At 51.5% G+C, this 18860-nt stretch overlaps 1 protein-coding gene across 5 annotated transcripts in view; it reads left to right on the forward strand.

The window, feature by feature from the left end:
* Positions 1–18860, forward strand: part of TBL1X (transducin beta like 1 X-linked) — a 247955-nt gene that overhangs the window by 203664 nt on the left and 25431 nt on the right. For all 5 annotated transcript variants that reach the window (XM_027534937.1, XM_027534941.1, XM_027534939.1 and 2 more), the window contains 2 exons: positions 12077–12222; positions 17280–17544. In XM_027534937.1, the coding sequence (XP_027390738.1) occupies positions 12077–12222; positions 17280–17544 (411 nt within the window). The remainder of the gene's footprint in view (positions 1–12076; positions 12223–17279; positions 17545–18860) is intronic.

The raw sequence follows: 18860 nt of genomic DNA on the forward strand, positions 1-18860 counted from the left end.
CCCACCAGGCTTCCTTTTCCATAGGAGTCTCCAGGCAGGATTACTGGAGAGTGTTGCCATGTCCACCTCTAGGATCTTCCCGACCCAGGGATCCAACCCGCGTCTCCTGCCTTGGGGGCAAACTCTTTACCATCTCAGGCAGAATGGTGGCCGGGACTAATGAGTCACTGGGAGAAGTGCTGATACTCTGTTAGGTTAAGAAAGAACAGGGGTGTAAAATTCTAGGACCACAAGAATTAAGCGTGTGAAAAATCAATTTACAGAGGTAAGAGGGACTGGAGGAAATTACCCCCGGGTAAGAACAGCACTTGCATCAAGCATCTAGTGATAAGACTGTTCCCTCTCTCTTCCAAACTGCTTTCTCTGTTTCTCCTCCCCCTAAGTCGTGTGTGTGTGTGTATGTGTGTATGTTTTTATTATTGTAATTTTTATGGTGTCATCCATCGTAAATCTCCGTGTTGGCGGTCATGGTTGAATTCCCCAATTAACAAAATAGCGAGTCCAAACTTTATGAGGGTTCAAGGGCTCTTGGGGTGATGGGGCCAAAAGGGGCTGGCCCCAAACCTTGCTTCTCCGCGTGGCGGCTAGAAGCCAGGGCTGGGGTCTGGGGGAGCGCGCCCCGACGCCCCTCGTGGGCGAGCTGCCTCCCCTCACAGTTGGTCGGCCCCGGGAGGAAATAGCACCCTGCATTTATAACCTGACTAATGTCTTCTCCTCCTGGAGCCCTCCCAGGTTTGGGGGATATTAAACATCTTGGCAGGCCCGCACTCAGCCGCCACCCCTGGGGTCCAGGCCAGATGTTAGAAGCAAAACCCTATTTTTAACGAGGTCCTCCTGCTATGTCTTTTGGGCGCCTTCCAAGCAGTTCCATTTTATACCAAATTCCATGTTACGGCAGGTCAGTGGCAGTAGGTCTGCAGCCCTGAGAGCAGCCTGCCTGTGCTCAAGTTATTCCCCAGCAAGATAGGAGAGAATTAGGACAGAAAGTGGGGGCTGGGTCTCGGGGCGGGGGAGTTGGTTTAGATTCAATAAAGTCGATGCGCACGTGTGCAGTGATTGCAGATTGCAGAGTCAAAAACAACTCAGTGAATATTTGTGCTGTTGACCATGAATGAAACTGGGGTTAGCGGTTTTGTGTGGCTTCCCGGGCAGAAAAGGTAATCCTCTGGCGAGACAAATGCAGCACGTCCAAAAAGAAGAAGTGAACTGATGATAAATTAGCCCCCAAAGATGAGGGGATGGTATCTTCTTCTCCCGCCTTGCCTGTTTACAGCATGTGTGTCTGTGTGTGTGTGTGTGTGTGTGTGTGTGTGTGTTTTCCTCTCTTTGATTTCCTGGACTCAGCTGCCACTTAACTGGGTTTCCCTGGTGGCTCACACTGTAAAGCGTCTGCCTGTAATGTGGGAGACCTGGGTTCGATCCCCGGGTTGGAAAGATTCCCTGGAGAAGGAAATGGCAACCCACTCCAGTACTCTTGCCTGGAAAATTCCATGGATGGAGGAGCCTGGTAGGCTGCAGTCCATGGGGTCACAAAGAGCCGGGACACGACTGAGCAACTTCAGTGATTCAGCACTTAACTGGGCTCAGTGGTAAAGAATCCACCTGCCAGCATAGGAGCCTTGGATTCGATCCCTGGGTTGGGAAGATCCCCTGGAGAAAGAAATGGCAACCCACTCCGGTATCCCTGTCTGGGAGATCCCATGGACAGAGGAGCCTGGTGGGTAACAGTCCACCGGGTCACAGGGAGTCAGACACAGCTTAGTGACCAAACAGCAACAGCACCCGCTTCACTGCTCTTAGCCTCTCTTCCTTTTTATTTGTTACCTCTACTCTCGCCAACGCCCCCACACCCGAGTCTCCTGGTCCCCCACACCAAGAGGGATGCGGGCCGTGTTGCAGGCCGCTGCACTTCTGTGGCAGAAAACTGATCCAGGAAGAATGGACGGAGGGGAATGGACAGAGAGTGCTGACTGCTGTGCGCCCAGGGATGCTCCAGAAGCAAGGAAACACCGCATGTACCGTAGCAGCCCACGCTTTTGTTTCCAGAGATGATCCCATTGTTAGGTGCCATTCCCCATTGTTTGTTGTTCAGTCGCTCAGTCGTGTCCGACTCTCTGCGACCCCATGGACCGCAGCACGCCAGGCTTCCCTGTCCTTCACCAACTCCCGGAGCTTGCTCAAATTCATGTCCTTTGAGTCGGTGATGCCATCCGACCATCTCATCCTCTATCTTCCCCTTCTCCTCCCGCCTTCAATCTTCCCCAGCATCAGGGTCATTTCCAGTGAGTTTGCTCTTTGCATCAGGTGGCCAAAGGATTGGCGCTTCAGCTTCAGCATCAGTCCTTCCAGTGAATATTCAGAACTGATCTCCTTTAGGAAGGACTGGTTGGATCTCCTTGCAGTCCAAGGGACTCTGAAGAATCTTCTCCAGCGACACAGTTCGAAAGCATCAGTTGTTTGGTGCTCAGCCTTTTTTTATTGTCCAGCTCTCACATCCATACACGACTGTTGGAAAAATCACAGCTTTTGACTATTGACACCTCTGTCGGCAAAGTACCATCTCTGGTTTTTCATACGCTGTCTAGTTTTGTCATGGCTTTTCTTCCAAGGAGCAAGCGTCTTTTCATTTCATGGCTGCAGTCACCATCTGCAGTGATTTTTGAACTGGGCTTCCATCCGCATAGCCAGTTGGAATGGATGAGCGTGTCAACCAGTGGCTGCTTGGCTTTCATTATTGTAGGGTTGGACTGATGGCCAGAGCCATCAGTGGGCTCGCTCTCTCTTTCTCAGAGGTGGCTCTCGTGAAAATCATGATAGAGACCTCCCAAGCACACAGACTTTAACTCTGTCGTCTGTCCAGTGGGCAACGTTCCCACAGAGCTGCTTGCTCACCCTCGTTTCCATAAAGCTGTAGTCTAGTTCCTGTCTGTTTCTCGGTGATGTGGCCCCTGATGCGATAAGCTTTCTTGTATCCCTGGCAGCGTGGCATGGCCCCTTCCCACAGGAACTGCAAGTCACGGGTTCTTGGTGGTCTTAATCTCTGTGTGTCGTCACTCACTCACCTCCGTAAATCAAGATCTTGTGGGTTCAACTGGGACAATGAGGCCGTTCCTTCCTCTGTATAGAATTTTAGAATTGAAAGGGACCTTGGCGATCACCTAATTCCACCTGTTTGTTGGTCAGAGAAGGAAGCCAACGAGGGCAGGCCCAGGCTGGTGAAGTGTGTTCTCTCCTCGAATAGAAAGTTGTCATTGTTCAGTCGCTCAGTCGTGTCCAAATCTCTATGACCCCGCAGACCGCAGCACGCCAGGCCTCCCTGTCCATCACCATCTCCCAGAGTTTGCTCAGAGTCCATTTGAGTCGATGATGCCATCCAGCCACCTCATCCTCTGTTGCCCCGCTTCATAAAAAAAAAAAACTGTAGCAGACGCGTGGAATGTTGTTCAAAGACTCAGCGACCGCACAGCGGCACAGCCTCTGGTGACAAGCAAAAGTATTTCCATATATTGCCCATGTCTTTCTCTGGCCGACAGAAGTGCCCACACTTCACAACCACGAACCACCGTTGTAGACCAAGGGAGCAGAGTCTTAAGCAGAGGTGTCCTGCGGGAAAGTGGTACATATGCTTCTCGCAAAGGCAGCCTGGCAAGGTATAGTGAGACATGGCCAAGCTTCTTAGCGCAGGAAATGAGAGGCTTCCAAGGCCACGCTCGGGTCTGCAGACTCTTCACTGCTTTTGAGAAGGAGAGTGAGTCCTCGGTTCCTCGTGTCAGATCAGCCAGGTTACCATGGGTAACCTGTCTGTGGGTACACATACGGGTCTTGGGTCCCGTCTAGCACCTAGAAAACTCTAACATTGCCAGCTGACACTTAGGGAAGTGCTCGGTGAACAGCAGATACGGGTACTGTCACCTTGTCAATCACACAGAGCAGGAGGCGCGTCTTGGGGCCTTTTCGGCTGCTGTGACAAAAGGCTGCAGGCTGAGTGGCTCGTAAACACCAACAGTTTTTCTCACCGTTACGGAGGGTAGGAATTCCCAGGTGCTGGCGGAGTCACTGCGGGCTGCTTACAGGCCAGGAAGGTGTTGTGGGAAGAAAGTCATATGTCATCCTGCAGATAACAGTCGTGAACTGAGTGTTCATCTGTGTCCATGTTTGGACACGAACCCTATTCGTGAGGACCCCACCCTCGTGTCCTAATCACCTCCCTGACACCACCACTTTTTCAGTTCAGTCACTCAGTCGTGTCCGACTCTTTGCAACCCCACGAACCACAGCACTCCAGGCCTCCCTGTCCATCACCAGCTCCCAGAGTTTACCCAAACCCATGTCCATTGAGTCAGTGATGCTATCCAACCATCTCATCCTCTGTCATCCCCTTCTCCTCCTGCCCACAATCTTTCCCAGCATCAGGGTCTTTTCAAGTGAGTCAGCTCTTCGCATCAGGTGGCCAAAGGATTGGAGCTTCAGCTTCAACATCAGTCCTTCCAATGAACACCCAGGACTGATTTCCTTGAGGATGGACTGGTTGGATCTCCTTGCAGTCCAAGGGACTCTCAAGACTCTTTTCCAGCACCACAGTTCAAAAGTAGACACCACCACCTTAAGGAGTGCATTTTCAGTGTATGAATGTTGAGAGACAGGCATTTAGTCCATAGCAGTAAGAAAGGGAAGAATGGATACAGGGTAGACCGCGACACTTGCTTTCGTGTGGTCTGTGTCTGCGGGTCCATATGTATATAAATATATATATACATTTGCACATATGTCTGTGGGTACACGTAGATATACATGCATATATTTGTACATATGTGTATATATGGGCTTCCAACGTGGCACAGTTGGTAAAGAATCCTCCTGCCAGTGTAGGAGATGCCAGAGATGCGGGTTCGATCCTTGGGTCAGGATGATACCTTGGAGAAGGAAATGGGACCCACTGCAGTATTCTTGCATGGAGAATCCCATGGACAGAGGAGCCTGTCGGGCTACAGTCTGTGGGGTCGCAAAGAGGTGGACACAGCTAAGCTACTGAACACACGGACACATCAGTGTGCATATACAATAGACACGGAATAGTCAAGTTGGCGCACATTTCCTATAAAGGAGCATATCCTAGATATTTTTGACTTTGTGGCCCATCTGGAGGAGGGCGTGGCAACCCCACTCCAGTATTCCTGCCTGGAGAATCCCCATGGATAGAGGAGCCTGCTGGCCTACAGTCCGTGGAGTCGCAAAGAGTCAGACACTACTGAGCAACGCACACTTGTACTTTCACTCTCGGCCCATACTGTGTCTCTTGCAGCGACTCTGCTCTGCCGTTGCACTGTGAAAGCAGCCACAGGTAGCATATCAACCCATGGGCAGTGACTACGCCAATAAAACTTGATTTATAAACACAGGCAGCATGGGCCCTGGGCTGCATATCTGTGGTCTGGATAAGTTTCATATCGTGCCCACTGGTTTTGATAGCTGTCAGTATTCCCAATATTAAGTCTATGAAGTCCTTAATAAAGACTGCATTTAGTGCCTCACACAAGTGCCTTTGATGCTGCCTTTAATGTTAAGAGTTGGACACGCTCGGTCATGTGCAACTCTTTGTGACCCCATGGACTATAGAGTCGACGGGATTCTCCAGGCCCCGATACTGGAGTGGGTAGCCTTTCCCCTCTCCAGGGGATCTTCCCAGCCCGGGTGCCTTTGTTTCAGCTGAAGGTGGACCACCGGCCTCACAGCTGCCCGAATATTACGTGTCTGCCTTTCTCCACTGAATAGGCAGTGTTTCCAAGGGCCAGTGAGTGATTCTTTAGCAGGTTCTGCTGATGAATCAGGCCGACATTAGTTGGGCAGGAAGGTTCACTGCACAGCTCGAATGCTTTGGGAGGTTGTTTGTCAAAGAGGTCTGGCTTAGTGGTTTAGCAGCAAACAAAGCATGTGCTTGGTTTTCAATCTATTTGGGTTGCCTAGTGGGTGAGGCAGAGAAGGCAATGGCACCCCAGTCCAGTACTCTTGCCTGCAAAATCCTGTGGATGGAGGAGCCTGGTAGGCTGCAGTCCATGGGGTCGCTAAGAGTTGGCTACGACTGAGCGACTTCACTTTCACTTTCACTTTCATGCATTGGAGAAGGAAATGGCAACCCAGTCCAGTGTTCTTGCCTGGAGAATCCCAGGGACGGGGGAGCCTGGTGGGCTGCCGTCTATGGGGTCGCACAGAGTCAGACACGACTGAAGTGACTTAGCAGCAGCAGCAGCAGCAGCAGCAGCGGTGGGTGAGGACATCCATGCACACGCTGCTTTCCTAGCACCTGTCACCCCAAATGGGAAGAACAGTGCTCTTCAAAATCTTATTTTTTTTTCAATGTATTGTTTCTATTGAAGTATAGTAGATCTGCAATGTGTGTTAGTTCCAGCTGTTTAGCAAGTACAAGGGAAAGTCGCTCAGTTGTGTCCAACTCTTTTCGACTCCATGGACTATGGGATTCTCCAGGCCAGTATACTGGACTGGGCGACCTGTCCCTTCTCCAGGGGATCTTCCGAACCCAGGGATCAAACCCAGGTCCTCCCGCATTGCGGGCAGCTTCTCTACCAACTGAGCCACCAGGGAAGCCCCATACATGTATATATTGATATTCTTTTAATTTTTTTATTTAATTTTTTTTTATATTCTTTTTAAACTTCTGTTACTTTATAGGTTATTGCACGGTATTAAGTATAGTTGTCTGTGCCATGCCATAGGTCCTTGGTGGTTATCTGTTCTGTGTATGGTGCTGTGTCTTTGTTAATCCCAGACTGCTAATTATCCCTTCCCTCCCTTCCCCTTTAGTAACCACAAGTTTGTTTTCTAAATCTGGGTGTCTGTTTCTGTTTTGTAAATAAGTACATTAGTGCTTTTTTTTTTTTAAAGAGACTCCATATATAAGTGCTATCATTTGATTTTTGTCTTTCTCTGACTCACTTCACTTAATATGATAATGTCTAGTTACATCCACATTGCTGCAAATGGCATTGTTTCATTCTTTTTCTTGGCTCAGTAATATTCCATTTTCTGTATGTACCGTGTCATCTTTATCTGTTCACCTGTTGATGGGTATCTAGGTTGTTTGCATGTCTTGACTATTGTGAATGATGCTGCAGTGAACAGATGGGGTGCATACTTAACTCTTGATGCTCTTGTTGTGCCTTATAAAAAATGTAGTATAAATCTTCCCCTTGGTGAATTAGACAGTAAAGAATCCGCCTGTAATGCAGGAGACCTGGGTTTGCTCCCTGGGCTGGGAAGATCCCCCAAAGGAGGGCATGGCAACCCACTCCAGTATACTTTCCTGGAGAATCCCATGGACAGAGGGATTCCCGTGGACTGGTGGGCTACAGTCCATGGAGGTCACAAAAAGTCAGACACGACTGAGTGACTGCTACTGCTAAGTCATTTCAGTCGTGTCCAACTCTGTGCGACCCCATAGACGGCAGCCCACCAGGCTCCCCCGTCCCTGGGATTCTCCACGCAAGAACACTGGAGTGGGTTGCCATTTCCTTCTCCAATGCAGGAAAGTGAAGTTGCTCAGTCGTGTCCGACTCTTAGCGACCCCATGGACTGCAGTATACCAGGCTCCTCCATCCACAGGATTTTCCAGGCAAGAGTACTGGAGTGGGGTGCCATTGCCTTCTCCGGACTGAGTGACTAAGCACATGCAAACCTTTCCCATCTTGTCATGATTATACCCTTTTTTCTCTTCAAAAATACTCTTCCTTCACCTGGTTATCCACCCGCTCCCCCGCCCCCCATGACTATGTGTTACCTGAATTCTGTGACTTGCTTTTCAGTGACAGCAATCCACCCGTGGTGTTTATAAACGAAGCAGATGTGTCCGTGATGTAGACCTGAGGAGTGTGTCACTAAGGGGGGTGTGCTTCCTGTGGGCCTTTGGTTCTCTGCCGTGCTGGGGTTAGTTAGACCTTTTCGGTTGTCACGACTACGGAAGGCTTGCTGCTAACACCTGGTGTGTAATGAGACGTCCCTGTTGGTGCCGTGGTTAGAACTCCACACCTCCCCTGCCAAGGCCATGGATTCGGTCCCTGGTTTGGGAACTAAGATCATGCAGGGCAGCCAAAAAAAAAAAAAAAACCCCAAACAAAAAACAAGCATCTAGTGTGTAGAGATCATAGATGCTGCTAAATCTTGTAACGCCTAGGACATAGCACTCCTCACAACAAAGAACAGTTTGGTTCAAATGTGACGGTTGAGAAACCTTCCTGAGGAGTGCTTCATCGGGGATGCCTCTTACTAAGTAGTGGGCAGGTCTCCGAGCTTCAGCGGCTGCCCCAGTGCACAGCAACGGCACTCACACTGAGCTGTCACCTGGATCGGTCATCCAGGTGCCACCAAGCTCTCTATTCTGCCCCTTTTCACCAACTTCCACGCCTGCCACTGAGCCAGTCCCAAGCGTTTCCGTCTCTACCCACTGATAGTCCGTTCTTTGTTCCTCCACGTCTTGTTGGGTGGAAGAAGGGCTGTGCTGAAAGCTGAGCACGCTTAAGGCACAGAAGCTATAGGACCGGCAAACTGCAAGTGAATGTGCTCAGTAGCCCTGGAGTCCGATTGGGAGGGGTGGGCGCTGATGGTGGTGGAGGCTGGGCCACCCCACAGGTAGCATCCTTCCCAGAGATGGCAGATTTCCAAGGTGACTGCAGACTGAATTTTGCAAGCCTCCCCTCAATACATTTAAATGTAACCCTGGTCCATAGAGTCAAAGCCACGGTTTTTCCCGTAGTCGTGTATGGATATGAGAGTTGGACCATAAAGAAGGCTGAGCACCGAAGAACTGATGCTTTTGAACTGTGGTGTTGGAGACGACTCTTGAGAGTCCCTTGGATGGCAAGGGGATCCATCCAGTCCATCCTGAAGAAAATCAACCCTGAGTATTCGCTGGAAGGACTGATGCTGAAACTCCAATATTTTGGCCACTTGATGTGAAGAACAGACTCATGGGAAAAGACCGTGTTGCTGGGAAAGATTGAGGGCAGGAGGAGAAGCAGGCAACAGTGGATGAGATGGTGGATGGCATCACTAACTCAGTGGATGTGAGTTTAAGCAAACTCTGGGAGATGGTGAAGGACAGAGGAGCCTGGTGTGCAGCGGTCCGTGGGTTCGCAGTCAGACACAACTGAGCGACTGAACAACTATCCCCAGTTGATATTTGGAAGTTCAGTCTTTGGGTGTTGATCAGGTCCTAAGGATGGGCCTTCGTGAATGCAATTAGTGCCCTTGTAAGAGGCCCCACAGAGCTTTCTTGCTCCTGAGGTTACGGGAAAAACGTAGTCATGTGTCTGGTCCATAAAGTGGTTCTCAGCAGACACCGAACGTGCCAGTGCCTTGATTTTGGAGTTTAGCCTCCAGAACTGTGGGAAATAAATGTCTGTGGCTCACACCACGCAGGCTGTGGGATTTTCTTACAGCAGCTGGAACGGACAAAGACATACACCGGAAGTGTGACCTCTCTCTGACTGCTGCTCCGTCAGTTGCTGAGATGTTATTTGTCGGGGGCCCTGGCCATAGCCCACGCTATGCCCTGGGGGAATGCTCTGCAGAAGGTTCCAGGTGGAATTTTGTGGTGGGCTGAGAGACGGGTGTCCAGCCACAAGCTTGGAGCTAGTGCGTGGCCTGTGTCAGACCCCAAGGGTGATCTCGGGACCTGATTCCTAAAAAGAAGAGAAGGGTACAAGGGAGAGGCTGCACGCGGTCCTGTGCGTGCTTAGTCGTTTAGTCTAGTCGTTTAGTCATGTCCGACTCTTTGCGACCCCGATGGCTCCTATGTCCGTGGAGATTCTCCAGGCAAGAATACTGGAGTGGGTTGCCATTCCCTTCTCCAGGGAATGTTCCCAACCCAAGGATCGAACCCAGGTCCTCCCACATTGCAGGCAGACTCTTTCACCGTCTGAGCCAGCAGGGAGGGAAGGTGGTCGTGGGAAGGCTTACATGAATTAGGAACCGTTCTTCAATTAGAAGCAAGACCTGGTCAGCTGTGGGCACTGTTGGGGCTGGCGGGTGGTGTCTTGTTATTACCCCAGCGGGCGTGGTCCTGCTCTGGACCTTGTGACGATACCAGGAGGGAAGCAGATGACTCTCAGTCCAGCGTCCTGTCCGATCTGCTGGTGGAGACACAGATAAGGAGATGGAAAAAGTCAGTGGGTCAGATGGTCACCCGGGGAGAATTCTACAAGACAGAAGCCACGGTGGACCAGAGTACGTAGGGAGTCCATGGGGTTGGGGTGTCTCTCAGCCGATGATACTCACTCTGTCCTTCTCTGTCTGCTGACCTGGGGTTTTTCTCATGCTCCCTTGCCGGAAACTGGATGAGAGAGCTTGGAGGTTAAGGCTCTGTGTGTGGTGGCGGAGATGCAGAGAATAAGGTCTTTGGTGAAGACAGGGCTGGATGTTTCTGTTGTGGCAGCAGTGGTTAGGGCAAAGGAGGGCCAGAGAGAGAACAAGTCAGAAGGAAAACCAGAAGGCCGATTTGCAAAGGGCCTTCCTCTGCTCATGCCCTTCCAGCAACAGGAGCTCAGGGACCCTGTGTTGGAGAGAGAGCCTCCAAGGTGCTGTCCTGCACAGTCTCATGTAGGTGGTTCCGGCTTGTAAAGAAATAACACGGGAAGTTAATAGCAGGCTCTGCAGTATTACTCTGGAAATAAATATGAATCAAGTGCCTATTGCATATATTCTTAATAATCAGGCCATGAGGAGGAGGGGTGGAGGAAGAGAAAGGGCTCTCCTTGCGTGGAGTAACATTGCCATCTTGCTGGCTGTTCGGTATATTGCAGAGGCTGGCTGTATTTGTTGACCCGGATGGAGGCTGGGGGACCTGGGGGCGGGCAGCCCATCATCCGGCTGATGAAGGGGGTGTCCTAGGAAAGTGAGGTGGGGAGGCAGTGTGCAGGTTCCCCCATGAGACTCCCCCTCCCCAACCCCTCTACCCACCCCAGCACATAGGATGAGCCAGTCTTGATGGCAAGATGTTCATAAGTGATGGAGGTGGGGTGCCCGGGACCCCCCAACAGGTGACAGAGCAGAAGGGAAACTTATGCCTCAGACCATTCCCTCCCCAACCCGAAGGCCCCCAAAAACCTCCTTCCTGGCCCTGCAGCCTCCTTCATTGACACGGCCTCGTTTGTTACAGCAGTCTCCTTTGACACACGCCTCATTTGTTCCGTGTAGTCAGCGGCCCAGTCTTTCTCCCTGCATATTTTCATCCAGGCAGCTCCGCGCACGCCTTATCTGTGACCACCTTTCACCTGCCCAGTGTTGTCAGTGGGTTCGTGCAGAGGCATTTGACGAGGGTGCTGCAGGGGCTTTGCAGGGTGTGGGGGGACCCTTCAGCCCTTAGCCAAGGGTCGGGTAGGGACATGCCCAGTTCCGTAAAGCGACTCAAGGTTACCCCGCGATGGGTACAGAACCACCTCGTGTTTCTTCCCATTGTTGGTGGTGAGCTTCATTTGCCCCGAATGCTGGGAGGGGGCTCCTGCCAGCAGACATCAGCGTGAGCTTCTGGAAGGAGCCGTGCAGAACCCAGGCACACAGAGCCTGGGATCCGACTTCTGTAACGTCTACAATGGGGCAGACTGTGACCTCTGTTTTGCTTTTATAACGCTGGAAAGGGTTGGGGATGGGGGGAGGGGGAAACTTCCCTGGCAGTCCAGTGGTTAAGACTCCTCAGCTCCTAGTGCAGGGGTGCGGTGGGGCCATGGGTTCGATCCCTGGTCCGGGAACTAAGATCCCATTTGTGGCACTTGGTAGCCAAAAAAAATTTTTTTTTAATAAGTTGTTTCTTTGTTTAAATAATAATAATGGCACTGGAAAGGCACTTTCTTTTTTTTTTTTTTAAGCCTCTGCTTTTTTACCAGCTGTTCCATGCAGTCACACCTTGGTCTGCCGTCTGCCTCTGGGACACCGCCCACACCAGAGGCTGGGCGTCCTGTGAGCATGACCGCACCCCCCTGCCCTGTACTCGTTAGGTGCGTCTGACCCCCCGGGGGTGCCTGCTCATGGAACCCCACCCTCCCTCCCCACCTCCCGTGTGCTTCTGCAGGCTTTTCCCACTCGGCGTTCACATTCGGTATCGAGAGCCATATCAGCCAGTCCAACATCAATGGGACCCTAGTGCCGCCCGCCGCCCTCATCTCCATCCTGCAGAAGGGCCTGCAGTATGTGGAGGCCGAAATCAGCATCAACGAGGTAATGTGGGCCCTCCTCCCAGGGGTTGGGGAGGCGGGGGGTTAGGATGTGGGCCCTGAAGCACGCCCCCACCCTGGGGAGCCTGGGCACTCTGAGAAGACCTTAGCAAGGGAGTTTGCTACGGCCTCTCCCAGTGCATTACGGTCCCCTCTCCCTTTGTGCCAAATCCTTTTCTCCAGTAGGGGATCCCAGTGCTGTGATACCCAAGGAGCCAGCTCCCAAGGCCCATAGATGGTTGTGGACTGGTTGGTCACAGTGGTATTACTGAGAGAGGCAATGCCTAGGCAGGTTGATAAGAAGTCCGGAGTCCCCAAGGAGGAGGAGAAGGAGAAAGGGGTCTGGGGTTCTCAAGGTGAAGATAGGGGCCTGAAATTCTCAAGGAAGAGGAAAGGACAAACATCTTTTTTTTTTTTTTCCCCCTTGACATTCCTTAAGTCTTAGTCACATAAAATGGTTTTTTGTTTGTTTGTTTGTTTGTTTAAGCCTGAACTGATGAGTACATAAACAGCTCACTTTAAACTCTGTCCTAAGGATTATATAACAACAGTGTATCTCCTGCTTGAGGACAGTTTCTCCTTCCTGAAAACCTTCTGGCTAATGCTGTTATCTTACAATGTAAATTATGTGAGTTGGTCTGGTAAAGTTTTCACAAACTTGAGACATTCTTTTGATTTATTGTAATAATTAATGAGAAAGGATATAGCTCCCTTGCTTACACTGGTAACACTCCATCTAGTTAAGGCTATGGTTTTCCCAGTGGTCATGTATGGCTGTGAGAGTTGGACTTATAAAGAAAGCTGAGTGCTGAAGAATGGATAGTTTTGAACTGTGGAGTTGGAGAAGACTCTTGAGAGTCCCTTGGACTACAAGGAGATCCAACCAGTCCATCCTAAAGGAGATCAGTCCTGGGTGTTCATTGGACGGACTGATGTTGAATCTAAAACTCCAATATTGTGGCCACCTGATGCAAAGAGCTGACTCATTGGAAAAGACTCTGATGCTGGGAAAGATTGAGGACAGGAGGAGAAGAGGACGACAGAGGATGAGATGGTTGCATGGTATCACCGACTCAATGGACACGAGTTTGAGTAAACTCCTGGAGTTGCTGATGGACAGGGAGACCTGGTGTGCTGCAGTCCATGGGGTTGCAAAGAGTCTGACACAATGGAGCAACTGAACTCAACGCTAGTGAGGGGCACACTCTTCGTCCCCCTTCTGATATCTGTGTCAGAAGCTTTCTCTGTCCGATTTTATACTTTAATAAAACTTCTGCTACACAAAAGCTCTTGAGTGATCAAGCCTGGTCCCTGGTCCCGAAGCTAAATCTTCTTTGGAGATCAAGAATCTGACACCGTTCACCGTAAAGCGGTCATCATGATGCATTGAAAAGGATGCTGATTTATACGGTCGTCTCTCGGAATCCACAGGGGGTGCTCAGGTCCCACAGTCAGCCCTTCTGTACCTGCGGATTCCGCCTGCCATGGAGGGCAAACAGTGGGAAACGTGCTGAAACACGTCCATCTGCGTGTGGTGGACCCTGGGAGGTCAGACCCGCCTCGTTCAAGGCTCAGCCCTGCCTCACGACGGGCATGGGCCAGCCTCGGGCACGGAAATGACCCTTCCTCCTGGATGTCTCACCAGTTCGGTGGAAGAGGGACCCTGTGAGTCATTTCACTAGAGTCTGTGTTTTACTGGAACCTGAGTGAGGCCACTCCCAGAAGATCGAAGCAGAGGGATGAGTACTGTTGAGTTCAAGAGGGTTATTTCAAGCGATGGCTTTGTTAGAGCTCTCACTGCACAGCTGCTTCCGGGAGGTTGGGACCAGACGTGTACATTTAAGTTGCTCCTGATTTGCTTAAATACCCTCCCTCTTTATAGATCAGGGTATGTGCATATCGGGGCCAATTTTATAGCAGTTTTTAAGTGGGTTATTGTAACCTTTTTTAAAAGTCAGCATTCCGAAAACTAAGATCATGACATCTGGTCCCATCACCTCATGGCAAATAGATAGGGAAACAATGGAAACAGTGAGAAACTTTTATTTTGGGGGGGCTCCAAAATCACTGCAGATGGTGACTGCAGTCATGAAATTAAAAGGTGCTTGTTGCTCCTTGGAAGAAAAGCTATGACCAACCCAGAAAGCGTATTAAAAAGCAGAGACAAAGGTTTGTCAACAAAGGTTCGTCTAGTCAAAGCTATGGATTTTCCAGTAGTCATGTAGGGATGTGACAGTTCGACCATAAGGAAAGTTGAGCGCCAAAGAATTGATGCTTTTGAGCTGTGGTGTTGGAGAAGATTCTTGAGAGTCCCTTGGACTGCAAGGAAATCCAACCAGTCCATCCTAAAGGATATCAGTCCTGGGTGTTTATTGGAATGACTGATGCTGAAGTTGGATCTCCAGTACTTTCACCACCTGATGCGAAGAGCTTACTCATTTATAAGACACTGATGCTGGGAAAGATGGAAGGCAGGAGGAGAAGGGGACGACAGAGGATGAGGTGGCTAGATGGCATCACTGACTCAATGGACATGAGTTTGAGTGAACTCTGGGAGTTGGTGATGGACAGGGAAGCCTGGCGTGCTGTATTCTAGGGGGTCGCAAAGAGCTAGACACGACTGAGCAACTGAACTGAACTGAAGCCTTTTAAAGATAAAGGGTGAGGGGTCAAGACAGCTCCTCTTCCCACCTGCTTTGCTTCCGTCTGGGGACTGTCCTCTGAGGATCCCGGGGCCTCCTGTGACGTCCGGGTCTTCCCGGAGTCTCATTCTGAGTCCCTCTGATTGTAACTGCACTCACCACCCTTTCTCTTTCGTCCTGCCTCCGCTTACCCACACCCCACCTCCATCCAGCACACTGCTGTGCCCCAAGTCCCCGTTTTCTGTTCCAACGCATCCAGCACAGCTGACCCCGTTCAGTGGCCATGCGCCCCCTCCCCTTCACTACCAGAAGTCTGCTCCCACGATCACACCACCCTCGAGCCCATCTCCCTGTACCCTTCCACACTTTCCTCCGCCTGCTCTTCCCCTTTCTCATCCTTGCAGGCCTGTCTTTTCTTGGTAGCATTTACCTCCACTTTCCCTTAAGCTTTTACAATCACAGAAGTAGTGTATCTCACATTCTCTCACATGCGTTCCTCTGTCGTTTTCCAAAACCCCGCATCTCAGAGAACACCCGGCTGTCTGCGGATACTGTAGGTGTTCCTGCCCAACAGCAGGCAATCTCCTCTTTCCTTTTCATACATCGGGGTGCCCGGGATCTTCTGCTGGCAACGTGACCCCATCTAAGTCTTTTTTTTTTTCCCACAAAACACATGTGGGGATAGGAGTACAGGACCCCAGCTCTCAGATTATGCGACGCCGTGATTGGATTTCCCTGCGCACACACAGATACACACAAACGCACACACGCGTAACAGATATGTATACGGACACATACCCACACAGGCACACATACAGACACATATCCACATCCACACACACACACACATATACATGGGCACACACACACACACACACATATGGGCTTCCCTTGTAAAGGCAAAGAATTTTCAGCTGGTAAAGAATCCGCCTGCAATGCAGGAGACCCAGGTTTGATTCCTGGGTCAGGAAGATCCCCTGGAGAAGGGATAGGTTACCCACTCCAGTATTCTTGGGCTTCCCTGGTGGCTCAGATAGTAAAGCATCCACCTGCAATGCAGGGGACCTGGGTTTGATCGTGGGCTTGGGCAGATCCCCTCGAGAGGGGAACAGCTACCCACTCCAGCATTCTGGCCTGGAGAAGGGGTTGCAAAAGTCAGACATGACTGAGTGACTTTCACACACACACACCCAGTTTCCACGTATTTCATTTCCATACCTTCTCTCCCTTGTCAATTCGAAGTCCAACATCGCCTAGAGGAGACTGCAAGGTTGTCTCATTGATCACTTAGCTTTCCGGTTGTTACGAGTGAGACGGTGTGCGTTTAGAGTTTCGGCAAGGAAGCGTTTTATTACTCTACGCAGTTGCTACCTTTTGCAAAATCGTCATCCGTCTGGGGCATGAATATGCAAAGAAGGAAGGTGATGTAGAAGCCGTCTGGCCAGCCGGTCAACACTGGCCACTCCATGGGCATAATCAGGGGATGAGGGTGGCTTCTTTTTGCCACGTTCTACATTGTTTTCTGTTGTTCCCTAATTTTCAAATATCGTGTAGTATCCGGTAGTCAGCTGGGGTGCTGTTTCATTCGAGCACTTTGTAGGTGATACGTACGTCCTTCAGTTCTTCCTGATTTATGAGGGAAAACGGTCTAAAACCTGTCTGAACATCTAGCAGGCACAGCGAGAGGCCAGGAGTTTCTTGTGACTCTAATAATCAGAGCACCTTCTCAGGAAAGGACTCTCTTACTCCCTCCTGTGTTTTCTAAAAGGGTAGGAGATTTTTTTTTTTTCCTCATCCCCGATGGAAACTAGGAAACTGAGAGGAAGCTGAGGAAATAGGCGTGGTAACTCAGCGGTGCCGTTGTTAGCAATTTCGTGGCTGCATTTGTCTGCATCCTGAGTCCCCGGAAGTCACTTCACATGGCAGAACATGCGTTTGATAATGTCAGATGGAAAGATACGCTATGAGTCAGAGCCTGATTGTTGGGGGTGGGGGGGCGCAGGACTTTCCAGCTTGAGCCAGAGACTTCTCAGAGCGGAGGGGGCATCCTGTGCACTTCAGGATGTTGGGTGGCATCTCTGGTCCCTCCCCACTACATGCCAGCTGCACCCCCCCGCAGTCATGACCACCAGACACGCCTCCAGATTTTCCCAGATGCCCCCCTGCCCTGAGGAGCACGATCGCCCCCTTCCATTGAGACCACTGCAGCCCTCCGGTTGTGATGGGAAATAGGAGGCTTGGGGTGACCCCCTCACGTCTGGGTTCAGGTTGTTATTGACCGAGTGCTGGGTGTCTATGGGCCACCCCTTCCCGGTCCCAGCCCCCCACGCCTCCCCGGGGCCCCAGGCACCTGCGTTTCCAACCCAGGAGACGCCCAGCCGGAGCTGACCCACCCCCCTCCCCGGGGCTCTGTCCACAGGACGGCACGGTGTTCGACGGCCGCCCCATCGAGTCCCTGTCCCTGATCGACGCGGTGATGCCGGACGTGGTGCAGACGCGGCAGCAGGCCTTCCGGGAGAAGCTGGCCCAGCAGCAGGCGGCTGCGGCCGCGGCAGCTGCAGCGGCGGCGGCAGCCGCAGCAGCAGCGGCCACAACGGCGGCGCCCGCGGCCGCTTCCCAGCAGAACCCACCAAAGAACGGCGAGGCCACGGTCAACGGGGAGGAGAACGGAGCACACGCCATCAGTGAGTGTGGGATGCCTGGTCCCAGCGGGCTCCTCTAGTGTCCTCTGACTCTGGCTGGGTCCGCTGGACGGTGCCCTGCAGGCCTTGGCTAGCGTTTGCTTACTCTGCACCCAGGAGGCCTTCTTGCTCCAATTTTCCCATCGAAGTCCTTAGACGTGGTTGGTTTGTTTAATTGGAGAATAATTAACGTGCAGTATCATGTTGGTTTCCACCATCCATGAACACCAGCGTCTGCATAGGTACACACAGGTCCCCTGCCGTCCATCAACACGAAGCAGCCATAGGTATACACGTGATAAATATGTCCCCTCCCTCTTGAAGCTCCCTCCCAGCCCATCTCCCTCTAGGTTGTTAACAGAGCTCCCTGCATCACAACAGCATATTCCCATGCGTGTGTGTGCACAAAGTCGCTTCCGTCACTTCCGCCTCTTTTGCGACTCCTGTGGGCTGTCGCCTGCCAGGCTCCTCTGTCCACGGGCTTCTCCAGGCAACAGTAGTGGAGCGGGTCGCCGTTTCCTCCGCCCAGGGGCTCTTCCCAAGCCAGGGATCGAGCCCCCGTCTCTTGCATGGGCAGGCGGGTTCTTTACCATGAGCGCCACATGGGAAGCCCCAGCACATTCCCGCTGGCTGTCTAATTGTATACGTGGTACCGATGACGTGACTCTCTAATACCTGCACATCCTCTGCTGTAGGAGTTCTGCTGCTTTGACAGCTCACTGGGTGTAAAGGTAGTCGTGTTGCCGTGTGAACACCGCCCGGCTCAGAAGGGTCTCATCTCTGGAGGCGCCCTGCACTGTCCTGCCCTGCAGACAGATTCTGACATGACACTCAGAGCCCATGGTCACTGAGAGGTTACCAGGCCCTCATAGCGAATGCCAACTTATGTGGTTGGTTGCAGCAGGGTTCTTGTTAACTAATGCCCAAAAGTGTGTGCGAAATGAGGCAGAGAGCTCTTTGCAACCTCATGAACTGTAGCCTGCCAGGCTCCTCTGTCCATTGAATGCCTCAGGCAAGAGCACTGGAGTGTGGGTAGCCACTTCCTTCTCCAGGGGATCTTCCCAACCCAGGGATCGGACGGACCTGCGTCTCCTGCATTGGTAGGTGGATTCTTTACCATCCGAGCCGCCAGGGAAGGCCAGAGAACCTCCTGCTTACAAATTGAGAGACAGCTTCAAGGAAGTTCTACGTTCAGAGTGTGTGTGTGTGTACATGCATGTAAGTCTCTGCCAGTGAGTGTGTCTTCTTCCCTATTTTGAACGCCCCTTCCCTCTGAAGTGCTGTGCACACCCGAGGGGGAAGATTGTCATCTCCGGGCC

The sequence above is a fragment of the Bos indicus x Bos taurus genome, chromosome X, assembly GCF_003369695.1.
Source record: "Bos indicus x Bos taurus breed Angus x Brahman F1 hybrid chromosome X, Bos_hybrid_MaternalHap_v2.0, whole genome shotgun sequence".
Lineage (NCBI taxonomy): Eukaryota > Metazoa > Chordata > Mammalia > Artiodactyla > Bovidae > Bos > Bos indicus x Bos taurus.